The sequence below is a fragment of the Narcine bancroftii genome, chromosome 10, assembly GCF_036971445.1.
Source record: "Narcine bancroftii isolate sNarBan1 chromosome 10, sNarBan1.hap1, whole genome shotgun sequence".
NCBI classification, from domain to species: Eukaryota; Metazoa; Chordata; class Chondrichthyes; order Torpediniformes; family Narcinidae; genus Narcine; species Narcine bancroftii.
Genome location: NC_091478.1, coordinates 96342263 through 96362242, shown reverse-complemented (window position 1 = coordinate 96362242; position 19980 = coordinate 96342263). Strand labels below are relative to the sequence as shown.

Here is a 19980-nt window from a genome sequence, read left to right as displayed (position 1 = left end):
GTCCTGGTGCCTCCATGTTGATACATTCATGACAAAGGCTTGCCAACGTCTATATTTCGTGAGGAGTTTGAGGAGATTCGGTATGTCAGCAAAGACTTGCAAATTTCTACAGGTGTACTGTGGAGAGCATTCTGATTGGTTGTCTGGTATGGAGGTGCCAATGCACAGGACAGGAAAAAAAACTACAGAGAGTTGAGTACTCAGCCAGCGCCATCATGGACATCAGTCTTCACTCCATCAGGGGCATCTACAAGGGTGTCTTAAAAAACCAGCCTCTATCCTCAATGACCCTCACAACCCAGGCCATGCCCTCTTCACACTGCTACTATCAGGAAGTGATACAGGAGCCTGAGGATGAACACCCAGCGGCATCAGATTTCTGAATCCCCAATGAACCACTCTTCTTTTTGCACTAATTTATTTATTTTTAAATGCATTTTATAGCAATATTTGGACCGTAATGCTCCTGCAGAGCAATGAATTTTGGGACAGGTTCATGACAATAAATATTGATTCTGAATAATACCGGAGTTTGGTATCGTATCAAACCTGGGTCACTGGAGCTGTGACTACATTTAAATTAAATGAGGTCCCCCCGCCTCTCTTAGTTCATTCAGCAAGCTTCTTCAACCACATCAAAAATGCTACTTAGGTTATTTTTTTGGAAGTCAAGAGGCTACTTTAGGATAATTGCACTCAATTTATCTGGTTTCCGACACTCTCAGTTCTCTGCTCTGATATCACCAATGTGTTGGACAATGGCAGGAAATGAGAGAACGGCAAACAGGCTGGGTCCCTCCTGTCACAGTCTCTGGGAGACTAGGAGCATGCATCGTGACCACATAGGGTGAGATCTGAGTACAATTACTCCACTCTGCGACAGATATTAGTTTCCCTTGATTTGGTCTTTATTTTTGGATATAAACTGCACTGCAAGAACTGAACCAAACAGCTGACAGTGATTTCAAAAGAGGTGAGCAAATTTCATTCAAAAATTAATTTGGCAGTTGTGCTTCCAAACTACGATGGGAAACTATTGTGGTGGGCGCCTGAGGCACTGATAGAAAAGGAAAGGAACAGAATCCTACTCTTAACTGGTATTTACCTTGGGCATGTATGTCTAAGTCATGTTGTCTTGTGTCCTGAGAGTGAGTGCTGAGACAATGCAGAGAGCTTTGCTCCATATCTAACCTGAGCTCTCACTGCTCTGGGAGTATGTGATGGGACAGTGTAGAGGGAGAATTGCTCTGTGTCTAACCAATACTCCCCCATGTCCTGGTAGTGTCTGCTGGGACAATGTCAAGGAGCTTTACTCTTCACATACCCGTACGTACATACGTACATACGTACATACGTGTGTGTGTGTGTGTGTGTGTGTGTGTGTGTGTGTGTGTGTGTGTGTGTGTGTGTGTGTGTGTGTGTGTGTGTGTGCGTGCATGCATGTGTTGGGACAGTGTAGAGGGAGTTTCACTCAGGGTCTTACCAACGCTATCCTCGCCCTGGGTGTGTGTGAGAGGATGGTGCAGAGACAACATTCCCTGTGCCTAACCTGCCTTGGGAATTTTTGGAAGGTCAATATGGAGAGGCATCAACTCTGCAGCTAACCTGTGCCATCTGGGACTATCTATTGGACACATTGAGGGAGTTTATGTCCAACATCTGCTGTCCCTGCCCGGAGAAGGTTTGATGGGACAGTGCAGAGGAACCTTTTGCTCTGTATCTAACTCCCCTGGGAGCATATAGTGAGACAATGTGAGTGGAGGAAGTTTTACCTGATAATGATTGAGTTTATGGTCATACACATAATACATATGCACTGACAATCTTACTTGCTGCTGTCAAACAGGTACCTATAAAGAAAAACTACATTGAACTAATTGAATTAAGCTAAAAGAGACAATATATACATGAGATAGATCATATATATTCATAATTCGAGCCTATCCTATGCTCGCCCTGCCCTGTGACTGTGTGAAATTGATTTCATGATTGAGCAGCATTTATGCTAGCCCCAACACTTAATTAACGTATGATGGCCTGTATTAAAACAAATTCAAGACACAAGGGGCTCATGGCCCCGGCTCTTTGTGTTGTGCTGCATGACTTGCTGAGTTACTCCAGCATTTTTATGTAAACTGTAATCACAGGGTTTGCAGATTGTCGTGTTGTAAGGTTCTCCAATCCAATCATTCGCCTTCTCAGCTCTAACTGGGCACAATTGTCGAAAGTAAACGTTCTACTTGTGTGATCTAACAATCAGCCGAATGGCGATTCTGAGAAAAAGCAGGGGGTCACTGACATTTTTCGAGGCCAGAGTAAAATCTGATTCTGCAGTCCGGAAAATGGAATATCATTAGTGCCTCGGAGATCGATGCCACTGAGATGGGTGCCTTAGAAATCAGTGTCACCAAAATTGGTGCCACGGAGATCGGTGCCATAGTTTCAACTTTTACTACTATTTGTACGAGTGATACAAAAGGAGTGGTTGTTCAATTTGCTTAATGACACACCATGTGTCAAGGGGAAAGACTACTAGTGAACATACAGTAGATAGGTTAAATAAGATACTTTTAAATTTATTTACAAATGCGTATGAAGCCAATTCCACCCAATGAACCCCATGTATTTTTGCGGGTGGATGGAAATCAGAGTACACAGGGAAAATGTACAAACTCCTTACAGATAGCACTGGTTTCAAACCCAGCTCGCTGGTGTTGTGCCTCCAAGGAGTATAATGTGGGCCCATTGTACTCATCGAATTTGGTGGGAAGAATGAAAATGAAGCCTATTTCCTAATGGTGAGTGTGGCAGGCAGGAGGTCAGTGACCAGAGAGCATAATATGCAATAGTACAACAACAAGAAAGTAGCTAAAACCTGAGGTACACTCACTGAAAGGGCAGTGGGAGCAGATTAAGAAGAGACTATCAAGAGATTTGCTATGCCCCCCACCCCCACCTTGTCCCTCAGCAACTACAGATGCACCACCAAAGGCAAACTTGCTGGATGCATCAAAGCGAGGGACAGGAGCTGCTCTGCTCAAGATCGCAAGAATGAATGAAGCTCAGAACATCCCTCCCCTCACCGCACTCCATCTCCATCTCCTGCTGCCTGGGAAAGGCAGCCAGTGTACTGATCAACCGTCACACCCCAGACACACTCTCTTCTCCTTCCACCCACAGAGGAGAGGAAAGTGTGCACCTACAGGCTTAAAGACAATTTCGTCCCCACAGCCATCAGGTTCCTGAATGAACCTCGTGACGGTCTCACGCTGCCCCTGCTTGGTCCTTATTGACCTTTTTCATTGTAACTCTGTAATTGTGTTGTCGTTCCTCTACTTCACACAGCAGAATGAATGTTTGAGTTGGCTCGCAGAAGAACCCTTCTCACTAGAGTGGGCATCTTGTGATGGACCAAGTTAAACTTGAACAGGAGAGAGCAGGAATGGATATGTGCTGCTTCATTGATTTTCTTTCTATCGACTTTTACATTTGGAGAATACACTTGTAGAATTTATATATAAAGCTGACAAAAAGGAGTTTTTGAAGAGTTAAAACTAAAAAGAAGCAGGGAAATGAAATGTAAACCAGCCAGCGTTAACAGAAAATTATTGTTTGATCCCCAGCTTATAGCACTGGGTGTGTAAGATCTAATTGTGTTAGTACTTCTTTGTCCATGACACACCAACTCCTGACCATAGGGAACAGGAATTCCCATGCCCTTACTGGAATGTGTGGGAAGCAAAATCAAAAGGAAGTGAGTAGCAAGAATAGATTACTGACTTAAACAGGAAAATCCTGAAGGAGATGGCGAGGATGGTGTGCCCCTATCGGTTCTGCATCAGTGGATCATAAAACATAGAAATCTACAGCACAGTACAGGCCCTTTGGCCCATAGTGTTCAGGATAGCCTACTGCCTAGAATTTCCTTTCTGCAAAACCTTCCATTTTTCTCAGTTCCATGTTCCTCTCTAATAGTGTCTTAAGAGATCCTATTGTACCTGCCTCCACCATCATTGCCAACAGTGCATTACGTGCACCCACCACTCTCTGAGTGAAGAATTTACCTCTTACAGCCCTCTTGTACTTACTCCAAGCACATTAAAACTATGCTTCATCACATTAGCTATTTCAGTCCGAGGAAAAATTCTCTGGCTATCCACATGATCAATTCCTCTCATTATCATGTACATCTCGATCAGGTCACACCTCATCCTCTGTCGCTCCAAAGACCGAGTTCACTCAGTGAAACACGGAAATCTGCAGACGCTGTGATTGCAGTAAAACGCACTAAAAGGCTGGAAGAGCTCAGTCAGTCTTTTCGGTGCCAATAAAAAGCAAAGATGCATTGCCGACGTTTCGGACCTGAACCCTGGGAGATCACTTTGTGGAGAACCTTGGCTCTGTCCTCTGCCTTAGCGTGGATCTCCTAGTGGACACCCATTTCAATTCCCCATCCCATTCCCTTGCTGACATGTCTGTCCATGGTCTCATGCATTGCCAGAGTGAGACCACCTGCAAAATGGAGGAACAACACCTCATTTTCCAACTGGGCACCCTCCCACCAGATTGCATTAGCATCAATTTCTCTGGCTGTCCTTAAACACCACCCACCCCCACCATTCTTCCCCATCATGTTCCCCAGCTCTGTCTCTCCCTCTCCCTTCCTTGTCTCCTTTCACACAAATGTGATAAATTCTCACCTTGCCTATTATCATATCCAATGAACACCCTTTGTTGGTCTGGATTCCTCCCCCCAGCTGGCACTGTCTGAATTCTGAAACTTTCTGAGGTTTCCTGCTTCTGGCTCATTCTGGTTATTCCTTGAAAGAGGGCTCAGGCCTGAAATGGCAGCAATATATCTTTGCTTTCTATGGACACTGAAAAGACCGGCTGAATTCTCCAGCATTTAGGTGTGTTTTTACCAAGTTTACTTGACCCATCCTCCGAAGCCATGCTCTCCAATCCAGGCAGCATCCTTGTGAATCTCCTCTGCTCCCTCTCTACAGCATACACATCCTTCCTATAGTGAGGTGGCCAGAACTGAACACAATATTGTATGTAAGGTCTTGTATAGCTGCAACATTACCTCATAGCTCTTCAACTCAAGCTCACGGTTAATAAAGGCCAACGCATTGTACATCTTCTTAACAACCTGCACAGCAACTCTAAGGACATTCTCTACCTCCTCCAACTCCACAATACAACTCATCCTCTCGTTCTTCACATACTTGCAGAATGCCTGGGGTTTTCCTAAATTCTGCTGGCCCAGGCCTTCTCATGGCCCCTTCCTGCTGTCCTCATTCCTTTCTTAAGCTCTTTCCTGGGAATCGCGTAATTTTCTCAAGCTCTATCAGAACCTCTTGCAAGCTCTTCTTTTCTTACCTAGTTTTTATACAATCTTTGTACACCCTATATTGGGTGTGCCTGCTCAGGTCCAACTTCAAGGGACACGGGATGCATCTGACCCTCCCAGTTCTGCACGGAGGGGGAAGAGATTTTGCTGGAGGTATTGTTTGTACTCCCTCAACAGGATATAGAAGATTTCATGACGCTGTTTCAAAGAGGGAAATGCCTGTGAAAGATGGGAGGAGCGAAGTCTGAAAGAGAGGCAGGTACATTCTTCCGGAGGAATACAATGAGTTGGGAGAGAAAAGCGTGGTAAACATTTTGAGTATCTGGACTAATGATCATTCTTCTACTCCCACTGATGCTGCTCGACCCACTAAGTTCCTCCAGCAGATTAAGCGATGTTCCCCATTCCAGCACTGCAGTTCCTTCTGTACTTGTGGTAAATTCTTGATTACCAAAGGCATGGGAGATTATCAGGGTAGGTGGGAATGACAAGCAGATCAGCCATGGTCTTCTTCAATGATAAGGGTGATGAGTTTATTGTCTTTGAACAATGTACATCTGCAATAAAATTCTTACTTGCTGCAGCTGAACAAGCACTTCATTAAAATAAACTCCAATGGTAAACTTTTAAATTGCCAAGAAATAATAAATACAAAAGATAGTTAGATAACAAATAATTACAGTTGTCAAAGTGCAAGAAAAAGTGGCATTGCAATAGTTCAGTTGGTCCTTTTATGCTGCTGGAGCAACCCATAACTCGTTTAACAAGAGGAGGTTCAAGAGCCTGATGGCTGATGGAAAGAAACTGTTCTTCAACCGAGAGAGGTGCTACTCTTCAGACTTTTGTACCTTCTGCCAGAAGGTAGCAGTGAAAAGAGGTTGTAATCAGGCTGATGGGATCCATGATGGTTTTGGCTGCCTTCTGGAGGCAGGGCTTCACATAGATCTCTACAATGGATGGGAGGTCAGATTCTATAGTGAACCTGGCTACACTTTAGAACCTTTTGCATTCCTGAACTGTGGAGTTACCAAACCAGGCAGACCTGCAACCAATCAGTACACTTCTACAATGCCTCTGCAGAAGTTTGGTCGAGTTTTCAGAATGGCAGCAAGTTCCCAGGGTCACGAGTATCAGTGTTCTGAGAGGTCAAAGAAATGAATTGCAGGACGTGGATACGATACTGATACCCAACCATAACATATTGTCCATTTACCACATGAAACTGAGAACAGAATTTCTTCACCTCATCCTTCCCTGATATGGTGATGTTCTCTGGATTGGCCAATGCAGAGGAGGTTCCTGATGGAGATCAGTGATAGGATGCCTGAACTGCGGGAATAAGCACCAAGGTTGAGTACCACACAGTTAGTGAAGAGATTAGCGCAACACTATTACAGCGCCAGTGACCCAGGTTTGAATCCACCACTGTCTGTAAGGAGTCTGTACCTTCCCCCTGTGTCTGCGTGGGTTTCTTATGGGCACTTTGGTTTCCATCCACCCTTCAATTAATTGGGGTCTTTTGGCGTCATAGGATTGTGGGCTGGAAGGGCCTATTCCCGTGCGTAAATTCTAATCCCTCGAAGTTGACGGACTGTTAAATCAAGCGATCAAGAAGGTATCTAAGTTTCTTGCCTCATTAAGTCATGGTACAACTTCTGAAAACTCCAGTTAGGTCACAGTTGCTCCTCATCTCATCTCTTTGGCCTGTTATCTCCCATGACCCCCATTCTCCATCATTCTTTTATATTAAAAAAACGCCAACATTCTGAAACCTAGAAAAGAGACCAATTAGAGGTAAACAAGAAATCTGCAGGTTCTGGGGTCGTGTGCAGTTCACAGAAGTCCTGTAGAAACTCAGGAAGTCACACAGCATCCATAGGAAGTAAAGGCACTCAACATTTTGGTTCCCTATCAGGGAGCTACCCTTCTTAGCTCTCAGCCCTCTCCCCTATTACTTCTTTCTCTGCTACCTTCCCACCTGTCTCCACCTATAATAAAACACAAAATTCTGCAGACACCGTGGTTAAAGTAAAAACACAACACTGGAGAAACGCAGCAGGTCAAACAGTGTCCTTTATATAACAAAAATAAAGATACATCACCAACATTTCAGGCTTTATCTTTGCTATATAAAGGACACTGTATGACCTGCTGAGTTCCTCGAGCATTGTGTTTTTACTGTATCCACCTATTAGCTGTTAGCATGTGCTCCTGCCCCTTTCCCACACCTTTTCATTCCAGAATGTGCCTGAAGTTTGAAATTGCAACAAAGAGCTCAGGCCCAAAACATTTTACTTCCTATGGATGCCAACATGACCTGCTGAGTTTCCCCAGCATTTTGTGCGCTGTAATTAAAGTGCTAGAACAGAATTACAGGCTGAATGGACATTTATCTGGAACAAATGATTCTGTCACTCATTTCAGCCAGGTATTGGTAATGTTCAAGTTTGTGGATTGCATCGTGACAAATTTCTCCACTCAGATTTCAAAAAAAGGATGTTAGCACGATCTTCAGAATGTGATGCTGGCAATGAGCCTTCCGTGTGGAACCTTGGAGCTGGCGTCCCACAGTGAAATGAGTAATCAGTGTGCTAACAAGCTTGTCTGTGCTTTCAAGCCAAAATCTTGCTGAAGAGCAGAACCTGTCTGTAATAAATGGATTAGTGCCTTTATTTAAATGGCAAGAAAACTTCACAACTATCCCTTCCAACAACTCATTCATTGATGTGAAGCTGGCAGCTTTCATTTGAATTGGATTGAATTGAGTTTGTGGTGATATGTAATTACTCCACTAGGTCACCAGGGGTCATCGTGGTGACCTTGAATATAAACCAGTCCAGAGCTTTGTCTTGCAGAGAGACAAGACCTCTTAGTGTACATATTAGTTTATTAAAGCTGTCTTATAATTGTGTGGTTATTGTCAGTACAATTTAATAAACTAATCCGATAGCTACTAGGATGGAAGCTGCTTCTGCTCCATCACCTGGAGACTCTTCCTGAGGAATGGAATCCAGGGACGACCAGCGCACACGTGCATCCGAAAACAGAGACGGCAAGGGACCGTTGTACTGGAATCATGGCGGAATGTGGGGAAGACCACAGAAGTATGACAGGGCAAGTAAGAAACAGCCAAGAGCCCTGCCTGCCCGTGGGTTCGCCGGTACAGGCGCCGCCGACAACCCCGGTCCAAACAGAAAGGGGCCACTACAAGCGTGGGTGGAAGGATCTCCACCAGTCGTGCTCCTGATCGCCATGTATGCGCAGAATTCCAGACCACTCCAGAGCCAGGGAAAGCAGACACCGCTACCGTCACTCCCCCAGCAGCAGTTTCCCCAGTACCACGGAGACCTGATGCTACCGCTGGGATTCCCCCTAAGCCTGCTGCAAACGTCCCAAAGCTAGAGACTCAGCCAACATTCCCAAGCACTCAGGTTACTCCTCCAACAGACACAAGCCCCACAGAGGCTCTACCAACAGCTCCCGTACCCCAAGGTCCGCCCTTGCTACACCTAAGGGACCAGAGACTGTGGCTTAGCCATGTGCTGCGACCAGACAGGCTGGAGATCGACCCCAGAAATCCTGGAGCCGGCACGCACTTCGGCCATTGGCAGAGATGCTTTCTGAATTACGTGGAGGGTGCTGAGGCATCGGATAAATGATGCATGAAACGAAGAGGGGAGGAATAAAGTCAGTTCCTGAGGAGTAACGCTGGGTCTAGGCCTAGGGGATGTGTAAACAGGGCAACAAAAGAAAACCTGAAAATCACCAGAACCAGAAAGTGTCAATGCCAGAAATATGCAAATGCTGGAGAAAGGTCAGGCTTGAAACGTTGGTCACTTTTTACTTCCAATGGACGCTGTGTGACCTGCTGAGTTTCTCCAACACATTTGTGTATTGCACCCAACCCTAGAGACTACAGATTCCCTTGTTTAACTCCAGAATCATGTACTGGAAGAGAAGACTGTGAGCATTCAGTCTATCCATGCTCCTCATAGTTGTGTAACCCTTATGCCTCAGCCTCCTTCGCTCGAGATTAAAGACTTAAGCCCTGCAGAAACAGCAACATCCTGGTGAAGTTAAACTGGAAAGTTGGCAGATGCTGTGGTTATAGTGCAATACACGAAAGGGCTGGAGAAATCCAGCAGGTCGCTCAGCATCTATAAAAAGTAAAGGCATTGGAGGGTTATGGGCGGAGAGCAGGAGGGTTGAGTTAGTGGAATTGTTCAAGTGAACCGGTGCAGACTCAAAGGGCCGACATGGCCTGTTTCCGCGCCGTAAATAGTTATATGGTCATGTTTCGGACCTGAGCCCTTTGTCAGGCATAAGCAAGTTGCAGGTAGACATCTGAATAAAAGGGGAGGTGGGGAGGGGAAGAGAAGGTAAGGGAGGGGAGGAGAGAGGAGGGGAGAGGAGAGGAAGGGAGGGGAGGAAAGGAAAGGAGAGTGGAGGGGAGGGGAGGGAAAGGGAGGAGACAAGGCAAGGTGGATATGTGTGGGAAGGTAGGAGAAAAATGCTGAGGTGATAGAGGGAGGGGATAGCTCTGAATGGCTAGGGGAGGAAAGGGAAGGGAGTGAGGAGTGAGAAGCTGGAGGAGATAGAGAAAGAGAGAGACTCAGGGGAGGAGTTTAACAGAAACTGTAATTCTGTTCGGTTGGAGAGTGCTCAAACGGAATGTTAGGTGTTTGTCCACTTTGGAGGTAGTCTTTGGCAATGAATGGAGGCATGGATTGACATGTCGGTGAGGGAATGGTAAGTGGCATTAAAATGGGAGGCCCCTGATATTGCAGCAGATAAAGTAAAGGTACTCAAGGTACTCCCAGTTTGCCTCCAGTCTCTCTGATGTAGGTGAGGCCACATTGGGAGCAGTAAATGAAGAGTGAATACCACTGAGAATGTCACTCTCCGCTGATGCTGGTCGGTGTGCATTTTCAGAATTCCATCACCTGCTGCATATATTTTTACTTTTCAATCGTCCTTAGCGTTGTTTCCTTTCAGAAAGATGGCTGGTGATTTATTCAAACGCAGACGGGAGTTAGGCCTGCTCCTGTAATACCATCAAGATGAGGGTTTAGCATCAAACGTAACCCAATGGTCACGCTGAGATCTGAGCAGAAGTTAATTCGGCTTCCCTTTTGGACAAATGCACAAAGAATATTCCAGTGGGAGCACCACAACAGAAATGTTCCTAACTAAATAGCAGGAAGGGTAGGTCATAGAGCAGAGCTTTAAATAAGGTAAACAAGAAAATCTGCAGGCAGCTGAGATCTCCCTTCATCCACCCTCTCAAGATATTATGTGTTTATTTATTTCTATTTGAAGATAAACTTCATTCATAAAAAATACACAAGAAATACAAAGTTTAAAATGCATTAATTTATTTCTATTCATAGTGCTGTTCGGTCGGTACATTCATCGTGTTATTGGTTCTCTACCTCATTCTAAGTATCAGTGCCTCCACGTGACTCCTTTTGGGTGATGTGTCCTGTTTTTAGTGAGGCTTTTACTCGGGGGCTTGCCCACTCGGCGGCATGAACTTGAATTCGTTGAACTGGTTCCAATGCAGTGCACGCAAGGGCTGGAGAAACTCAGCAGGCCACGCCACATCCAAAGGAAGTGGAGGCTTCAGGAGCCAGAAGGGCTCAGACCGAAATGCCATCACTTGCTATGGATGTGGGGTGACCTGCTGGGTTTCTCCAGCCCTTGCGTGCACTGCATTGGAACCAGTTCAACGAGTTCAAGTTCATGCTGCCAAGTGGGCAAGCCCCCGAGTAAAAGCCTCACTAAAAACAGGACACATCACCCAGTGTACTCCAGAGCTTTATATAAAGTATGATTCACCTCCAGTGTGTGCACTGAGCCAGATAAGACCCAATGCAAGGGATAGAGTTCTGCCAGGAATGCTAGAAAAGTCACCACATTGCATAAATGTTTACTGAGGCGGCCCACCACCACCAAATCAAGAACAGCCAGAGACAATAAGCACTGGCTTTGCCAATGAAGCCCATTTCAAGAAAACTGGCAAAAACAAAAATCCTGCTTACAATTCTGCTCACCCCATTGTAGGAAGGATGTCAAGGATTTGGATAGAGTGCAGGAGAGGTTTACCAGGATGTTGGCTGGATTAGAGGGCATGAGTTATGGGGAGAGGCTGGGGTTGTTTTCTCTGTGCATCAGAGACTGAGGGAAGTCCTAATAGAAGTTTATGCAATTATAAGAGGCATAAATAGGGGTGGAGCTTCAGAATATTTCTTTCGGTGTAAAAAATGTCACCCACTAGAGGTCATGCATTAAAGGTGAAGGGTAGGAGGTTTAAAGGAGATGTGTGGGGTGATTTTTTTTTTAACACAGTGGATTTGTTGCCAGCCTTCTGGATAGACACATAAATATGAAGGGGATGGAGAGATATCTACCAGATTACATAGTTTGATTTAGACATCATGTTCAGCACAGACACACGGGCAGAAGGTTGTGTTCCTGTGCTGGACTGCTCTGTGTTCTATGTATTGTGATCAACACCAATCATTCTACACTCAGCAAATACTTTAATGTATGATTAGTGACTTTATCGTTCTCACATTGTATAATATACAGATGCACTAAAATTCTGAAGCTGAACGGGTCATTTGTGTAAAATAAACAACTACAATATTGTACATAATTGCATTAAAAAGAGATGACAACAGAAAGATACAATTGATAGGTAAATAGATAGATAGATAGATAATAAATATTCCCTGCTAATATTCTCCAATCACCTGTGCCTTGTATTGTGTTACAGATCGCTGTGTTCAACATGTTCAGATGGAGCATCTCGCTGTTGCTGCTGACCTCCGTTGGCCACTCAGCACAGCAGGTTATTGGACCAAGGGGCAACAGCAGTAAGCCTCAGACTGACTGGATCTGGAACCAGTTGCACTGCTGGGAGGGTGTCTCAGAACCCAAGCAAATTGGAAAGGTGAGACTCATCCCCCAAGTTCCCTTTTTGGGTCGTGGAAGCTGATCATTTTAGAATATTGAAAGAGGGTGAAGGCACAGAGCTGAAAGGCCAGGGGGTCTGGCACAGGAGATGAGATATGGCCTGGGGCAGTCCCAGTGTGATCAGATTGAATGATGGGACAGGTTTGATGGGGCTTTTTTCTTTTCTTTTTTTATGTATTTACAACTTCAAGGTTTTCCAAAACACTTAACAACAGGAACCATGTTTTGACATTATGATAAAGGTGCAGTTTCCATAGAGCAGGGTCCCAGAACCTAATATGATAATGAACAGATAATATGTTTTAATGATGTTCATTGAAAATAGTACAGTGACCACGACACCTGGGAATTATTCTTCTCTTCAAAATTGCCTAGGTCATAGCGGAGGGTTCGAATATTGAATTGGACCCTCCCATGTGAAAGCATTGTCAGTTCATCCCACCCCAGAGACTCGAGGACAGAGATTCAGTCTGTGACTATAGTGTACATTCAACACAGAAATCCAGACTGAGACTGCAGTGTGTCCAAGGGCAGAGATCCAATCTGACACTGTAATGTGTGTTTAAGGGCAGAGTTACAGATTTAGACTATAGTCTTGTTCAAGGACAGAGATCACAGTGGGACTGTCGTGTGTGTGTTCAAGGGCAGACCCCAGACTGAGACTGCAGTGTGTTCAAGGGCAGAGATCCAATCTGACACTGTAGTGTGTGCTTAAGGGCAGAGTTACAGATTTAGACTATAGTCTTGTTCAAGGACAGAGATCACAGTGGGACTGTCGTGTGTGTGTTCAAGGGCAGACCCCAGACTGAGACTGCAGTGTGTTCAAGGGCAGAGATCCAATCTGACACTGTAGTGTGTGCTTAAGGGCAGAGTTACAGATTTAGACTATAGTCTTGTTCAAGGACAGAGATCACAGTGGGACTGTCGTGTGTGTGTTCAAGGGCAGACCCCAGACTGAGACTGCAGTGTGTTCAAGGGCAGAGATCCAATCTGACACTGTAGTGTGTGTTTAAGGGCAGAGTTACAGATTTAGACTATAGTCTTGTTCAAGGACAGAGATCACAGTGGGACTGTCGTGTGTGTGTTCAAGGGCAGACCCCAGACTGAGACTGCAGTGTGTTCAAGGGCAGAGATCCAATCTGACACTGTAGTGTGTGCTTAAGGGCAGAGTTACAGATTTAGACTATAGTCTTGTTCAAGGACAGAGATCACAGTGGGACTGTCGTGTGTGTGTTCAAGGGCAGACCCCAGACTGAGACTGCAGTGTGTCCAAGGGCAGAGATCCAATCTGACACTGTAATGTGTGTTTAAGGGCAGAGTTACAGATTTAGACTATAGTCTTGTTCAAGGACAGAGATCACAGTGGGACTGTCGTGTGTGTGTTCAAGGGCAGACCCCAGACTGAGACTGCAGTGTGTTCAAGGGCAGAGATCCAATCTGACACTGTAGTGTGTGCTTAAGGGCAGAGTTACAGATTTAGACTATAGTCTTGTTCAAGGACAGAGATCACAGTGGGACTGTCGTGTGTGTGTTCAAGGGCAGACCCCAGACTGAGACTGCAGTGTGTTCAAGGGCAGAGATCCAATCTGACACTGTAGTGTGTGCTTAAGGGCAGAGTTACAGATTTAGACTATAGTCTTGTTCAAGGACAGAGATCACAGTGGGACTGTCGTGTGTGTGTTCAAGGGCAGACCCCAGACTGAGACTGCAGTGTGTTCAAGGGCAGAGATCCAATCTGACACTGTAGTGTGTGTTTAAGGGCAGAGTTACAGATTTAGACTATAGTCTTGTTCAAGGACAGAGATCACAGTGGGACTGTCGTGTGTGTGTTCAAGGGCAGACCCCAGACTGAGACTGCAGTGTGTTCAAGGGCAGAGATCCAATCTGACACTGTAGTGTGTGCTTAAGGGCAGAGTTACAGATTTAGACTATAGTCTTGTTCAAGGACAGAGATCACAGTGGGACTGTCGTGTGTGTGTTCAAGGGCAGACCCCAGACTGAGACTGCAGTGTGTTCAAGGGCAGAGATCCAATCTGACACTGTAGTGTGTGTTTAAGGGCAGAGTTACAGATTTAGACTATAGTCTTGTTCAAGGACAGAGATCACAGTGGGACTGTCGTGTGTGTGTTCAAGGGCAGACCCCAGACTGAGACTGTAGTGTGTTCAAGGGCAGAGATCCAATCTGACACTGTAGTGTGTGCTTAAGGGCAGAGTTACAGATTTAGACTATAGTCTTGTTCAAGGACAGAGATCACAGTGGGACTGTCGTGTGTGTGTTCAAGGGCAGACCCCAGACTGAGACTGCAGTGTGTTCAAGGGCAGAGATCCAATCTGACACTGTAGTGTGTGTTTAAGGGCAGAGTTACAGATTTAGACTATAGTCTTGTTCAAGGACAGAGATCACAGTGGGACTGTCGTGTGTGTGTTCAAGGGCAGACCCCAGACTGAGACTGCAGTGTGTTCAAGGGCAGAGATCCAATCTGACACTGTAGTGTGTGCTTAAGGGCAGAGTTACAGATTTAGACTATAGTCTTGTTCAAGGACAGAGATCACAGTGGGACTGTCGTGTGTGTGTTCAAGGGCAGACCCCAGACTGAGACTGCAGTGTGTTCAAGGGCAGAGATCCAATCTGACACTGTAGTGTGTGTTTAAGGGCAGAGTTACAGATTTAGACTATAGTCTTGTTCAAGGACAGAGATCACAGTGGGACTGTCGTGTGTGTGTTCAAGGGCAGACCCCAGACTGAGACTGCAGTGTGTTCAAGGGCAGAGATCCAATCTGACACTGTAGTGTGTGTTTAAGGGCAGAGTTACAGATTTAGACTATAGTCTTGTTCAAGGACAGAGATCACAGTGGAACTGTCGTGTGTGTGTTCAAGGGCAGACCCCAGACTGAGACTGCAGTGTGTTCAAGGGCAGAGATCCAATCTGACACTGTAGTGTGTGTTTAAGGGCAGAGTTACAGATTTAGACTATAGTCTTGTTCAAGGACAGAGATCACAGTGGGACTGTCGTGTGTGTGTTCAAGGACAGACCCCAGACTGAGACTGTAATGTGTGTTCAACGGCAGAGATCCAGAGTGAGACTGCAGTGTGGGTTCAAGGACAGAGATTCAAAGAGAGACTGTAGTCCAGTGGTTCTCAACCTTTTTCTTTCCACTCATATTCCACTTTAAGTAATCCCTATACCATCGGTGCTCTGTGATTAGTAAGGTTGTATGTGAGTGGGAAGGGAAGGTCCAGACCCAATTGTTACTAAAATATTTTGCTTGAGAAAAATTGTCATTTGCCCATTTCCTTTGGAGTTCTGAAACTGTGCACATAACGAGTCAATGAGGTATGATTAAAACAGTGGTTTTCAACCTTTTTCTTTCCACCCACATATCACCTTAAGCAATCCCTTACTAATCACAGAGCACTAATGCCATAGGGAATACTTAAAGTGGCATGCGAGTAGGAAGAAAAAGGTTGAGGACCACTGCTGACTTACCTCGAGGGAGATTGAATGAGCCTTCATCTGCCCTTTCAGGTGGATGCGAAAGTTTCCAAGCACAATTTTGAAGACCTGGGGAAATCATCGTGAAACTGTCCAAGAATGTTCTCAATTCATTAACATGAGAAGAAGCATCACAATATGTTTGTTTTAAATTTGTCATCTTCAATTTCGAGATACAGCACGGTAACTGGCCCTTCCAGCCCATGGGCCCCATGCTGCCCAAATACACCTATGTGGCCAATCAACCAACTAACCCTGTGCATGCTTGGAATGTGGGAGGAAATTAGACCACTTGGGGGCAACCAACACGGACATGGGGAGAACATACAAACTCTGGGTCACTGGTGCTAACCATGTGATGAAGGATGAGAGCCGACAATAGATGTGTATGAGGGGCACGGATAGGGTGGACAGCCAACATTCTTTTCTTCGAGCAATAATAGCAAATACCAGAGGACATCAGTTTCAAGTGAAATTTTAGGGGAGATGCCAGAGGTCATTTTTTTTTACACAGAGAACGCTAGGTGCCTGGATTGCATTGACAGTAATGGTGATAGAGGCTGGTACAATAGGAACCTTCAAAAGACTCTTTGATTCTTAGATGTAAGAAAATGAGAAGGTCGTGGGTGTGAGAGGGGGAAGAGTTATTGAGCAGATTTACATTGGTCAGCACAACATTGTGGGATGGAAGGCCTGTACCGTGCTGTGTGTTCCACATATTTACTGGAAATGTGAACTAAAAACTGAAAATGCTGGAAACATTTTGCAGGTCAGTCATCATCTGTAGAGAGAGCAACAGTCACATTTTTAGGTTTGCAGTTCTTCATTAGAATTGGGAAGGAGTGAAATACCAATTAGTTTTCAGTAGGAGAAATGATGGGGGAGGGTTAGATGTGTTGTTCATTGAGGATATCTGTAAGATGTCAAGAAGAAATGGCAAATTTAGATATTTCAATATCTAACAGAAAATTACATTCATGAATAAGATACTTCTATTGTAACGTACGCAGTGACTAGTTTTGAAATCACACACTGTGGCTGTGTAAACAAAGAATGTTGGGGCTGGGGCCATGTGGAGTTGGAAGCCACTTGACACAAGTAGTTGGGATCATGAAATTTATACAATAATTGGTTCCTCACTTCACTCATGTATGGCAATTTCTTTTTAGAATTTTTGTGATGGACCTGGCCAAATGTCATGCTGCAGATTGTAAATCAGTAGGTAACAAGTGTACGTTAATCCCATTTCCCAGATCCATTCAGTTTGGCATGAGGAAGGAAAAACAAAGTATCATCTCGAAGGCGAGGGAGTGGGAACCATTTTTAAGGTGGACCCCAACACTGGCGACATTGGTGTCTACAGAGAGTTGGATCGAGAGAAGAAGGATCGTTACACGTTACAAGGAATTGTGATTAACAAAACGACTTTGATGCAAGTCGGCACTTCCACCAAGTTCAACATTCAAGTATTAGACGTCAATGATAATGCACCCATATTCACCAAAGATCCATTCAATGGAACCGTCGCTGAGATGTCCAGCAAAGGTAAAGATGCAGAGACAGCCATCTACAGGATTTAAATAAACCTTACTCTACCTGTCTCAGGGCAGGGATGACAAAGGTTCGATCCAGAGTAAAGCTCTCTCCACACTGTCCCATTATACAGTTCCAGGATGGGACAGTATGGGTTAGCTAATGAGGAAACTCCCTCTGCGCTGATCTGTCACACATTCCCTAGGCAGGGTCTGCTTGATTAAACATAGCATTTACCTCCTTTAATGTCTGATCGCACACTCCCAAGGCAGGGACCACCCAGGATGAACATAGGATGAAGTTCCCTCTACAGTGTCACATTGCATAATTCCAAAAAGGGATGGTATAAGTTATGTAGAGAGCAAAACCTCCTCGGCACTGCTCCATCAAGCCTTTTTGGGCAAGGGCCACATAGTTAGATTAGCGTTGATCTCCCTCACTATGTCTCACACATTCCTCGGGTAGACAGCACAGGGTATACACTGGGTAAAATTCCCTCTACACTATCTCTGATACACTCCCTGGGTCAACAGCACAGGAAAGCCACAGGATAAAACTCCCTCTGTACTGACCCTCACTCACCCCTGGGGTAAACAGCCAGGAAAGACAGAACCATAGAGCCAGAGATAATTACAGCATAGAAAAAGGCCTTTCAGCCCTTCTAGTCTGTGCCAAGCTATTTTATTATCCCTAGTCCCATTAACTTTACCCAATCCCTAGCCCTTCAGACCCCTCCAATCTATACACCTGCCCAAATTCTTTTTAAATGTTAAAACTGAGCCTGCATTCATCACTTCCACTGGCAGATCGTTCCACACTCCCACCCCTCTCTGTGAAGAAGTTCCCCCTTTCACCGTTAATGCATGCCCTTTCATTTGTATCTCACCTACCCTCAGTAAATAAAGCCGACCTACATTTATTCTCTCTATCCCCCTTATAATTTTAAATACCTCGATCTATCATTTTAATTATCAGTTTCTGTATATTAATGTATATTAAATTTAAATTCAATTTAAAATTTAGACATTCAGCACAGTATCAGGCCCTTTCGGCCTTAGAGTCTATTCTGTCTAATTACACCCAATTAACCCGTAACCCCCGGTACGTTTTGAAGGGTGGGAAGAAACCAGAGAAAACCCCACACAGACATGGGGAGAACATACAAACTCTTTACGACAGTGCGAGATACAAGCCCACTGCCATTGTAACAGCTGCACTAACCTTGTCTGCATTAAACTCCATCTGCCATTTCCAGGTGGTCCAGATCCCTTTGCAAGCTGTGAAAACCTTCCTCTCTGTCCACAACACCTCCAGCTTTTTTGTTATCAGCAAACGTTCTGATCCTATTTACCACATTATCGTCCAACACCTTCCAATAATTTCCCTACTACTGTTGTCAAACTCACAAGCCTATCGTTTCCAGGGTTAGTTTTGGAACATTTTTTTAAACAATGGAACAACGTGAGCTCCCCTCCAATCCTCCAGCACCTCACCCGCAGCTAAGGACATTTTAAATATTTCTACACTGGCCTCCCTCAATGTCCAAGGGAATATCTTGTCAGGCCCTGGGGATTTGTCCACCCTTATTTGTTTTAATCTGTATAGGTTCCATGACCTCACAAATGATATCACAGGGTACAACTCCCTCTGAACTGACCCTCACACACCCCTGAGGTAGACAGATCAGAGTAGACATAGGGTAAAACAGCCTCTACACTGACCCTCACACACTCCCAGAGTAGACAGTACAGAAATGACACAGTATAAAACTCCTTCCGCACTCTTTGGGCTGAGAAAATGAGATATTTGGTCTACCTCTCAGGCTACCTGCCTGAATCCACCTGGAAATTGTCAGTGGGTCATCTAAATATGACCACAGCCCACGATCCAGTCCTGGATTGGAATGGGTATGGACTCTACAGGCTGGGCAGTGTCCACTCTGCGTTTTGAGCTTTGGCTCTGAACTATATTTGGGAAGGACAGTTGACATTGAAGCAGTATGTGATGCTTCGCTCCTTGTTCTAGTATGAGGGCGTACAAAGAGAACACCTGTAACCAGATAGTCCTCAGAGAACAGATTGGTTCCTGGACCCCCCCCCCCCCACTCCACCCCACAATAGCTGGCAGCTGTAGGATCCCAATTAGCTTTCCAATGACATTCACATTTCTTCCGATCGTGCCTTAAATGAGTTAACATCTCGACTGGAAATTGTAGGCCACAGGCATTGGGTATTTTTCTGAGCTCTAGCTCGAGTTGAGTGTGATCTGTGTTCATTCTGATTTGATTTTTTTTCCCCACCCTAGGAACATCTGTTCTGACCATCATTGCTCATGATCCAGATGACCCGACTGTTGACAAACACGCAAAAGTGACATACAAGATTCTGAGCAAGCAGGACAACTTCTACATTAACGCAATGACAGGTAAGGAGTAGCTGTAATTTTATCTGATCCACTCTCACCCCTGAAGGATCCATCTCACACTCTCCTCATCAGGGAGAAGGCTCAAAAGTACGAGTCTGCACGCCATCAGGCTTAAGGACAGTTTTCCTTCCCCGTAGACATCAGGCTCCTGAATGAACCCCACAACAGCGCCCTCATACTGCCCCAGCCTCGTACTAA

At 45.1% G+C, this 19980-nt stretch overlaps 1 protein-coding gene across 1 annotated transcript in view; it reads left to right on the top strand.

The window, feature by feature from the left end:
- The first annotated feature begins 785 nt into the window (after positions 1-785).
- Positions 786-19980, top strand: part of LOC138745023 (cadherin-5-like) — a 39056-nt gene continuing 19861 nt past the window's right edge. The window contains exons 1-4 of the mRNA XM_069902046.1: positions 786-973; positions 12132-12308; positions 17079-17370; positions 19663-19782. Coding sequence (XP_069758147.1) covers positions 12147-12308; positions 17079-17370; positions 19663-19782 — 574 coding nt within the window. The 5' untranslated portion in view covers positions 786-973; positions 12132-12146. The remainder of the gene's footprint in view (positions 974-12131; positions 12309-17078; positions 17371-19662; positions 19783-19980) is intronic.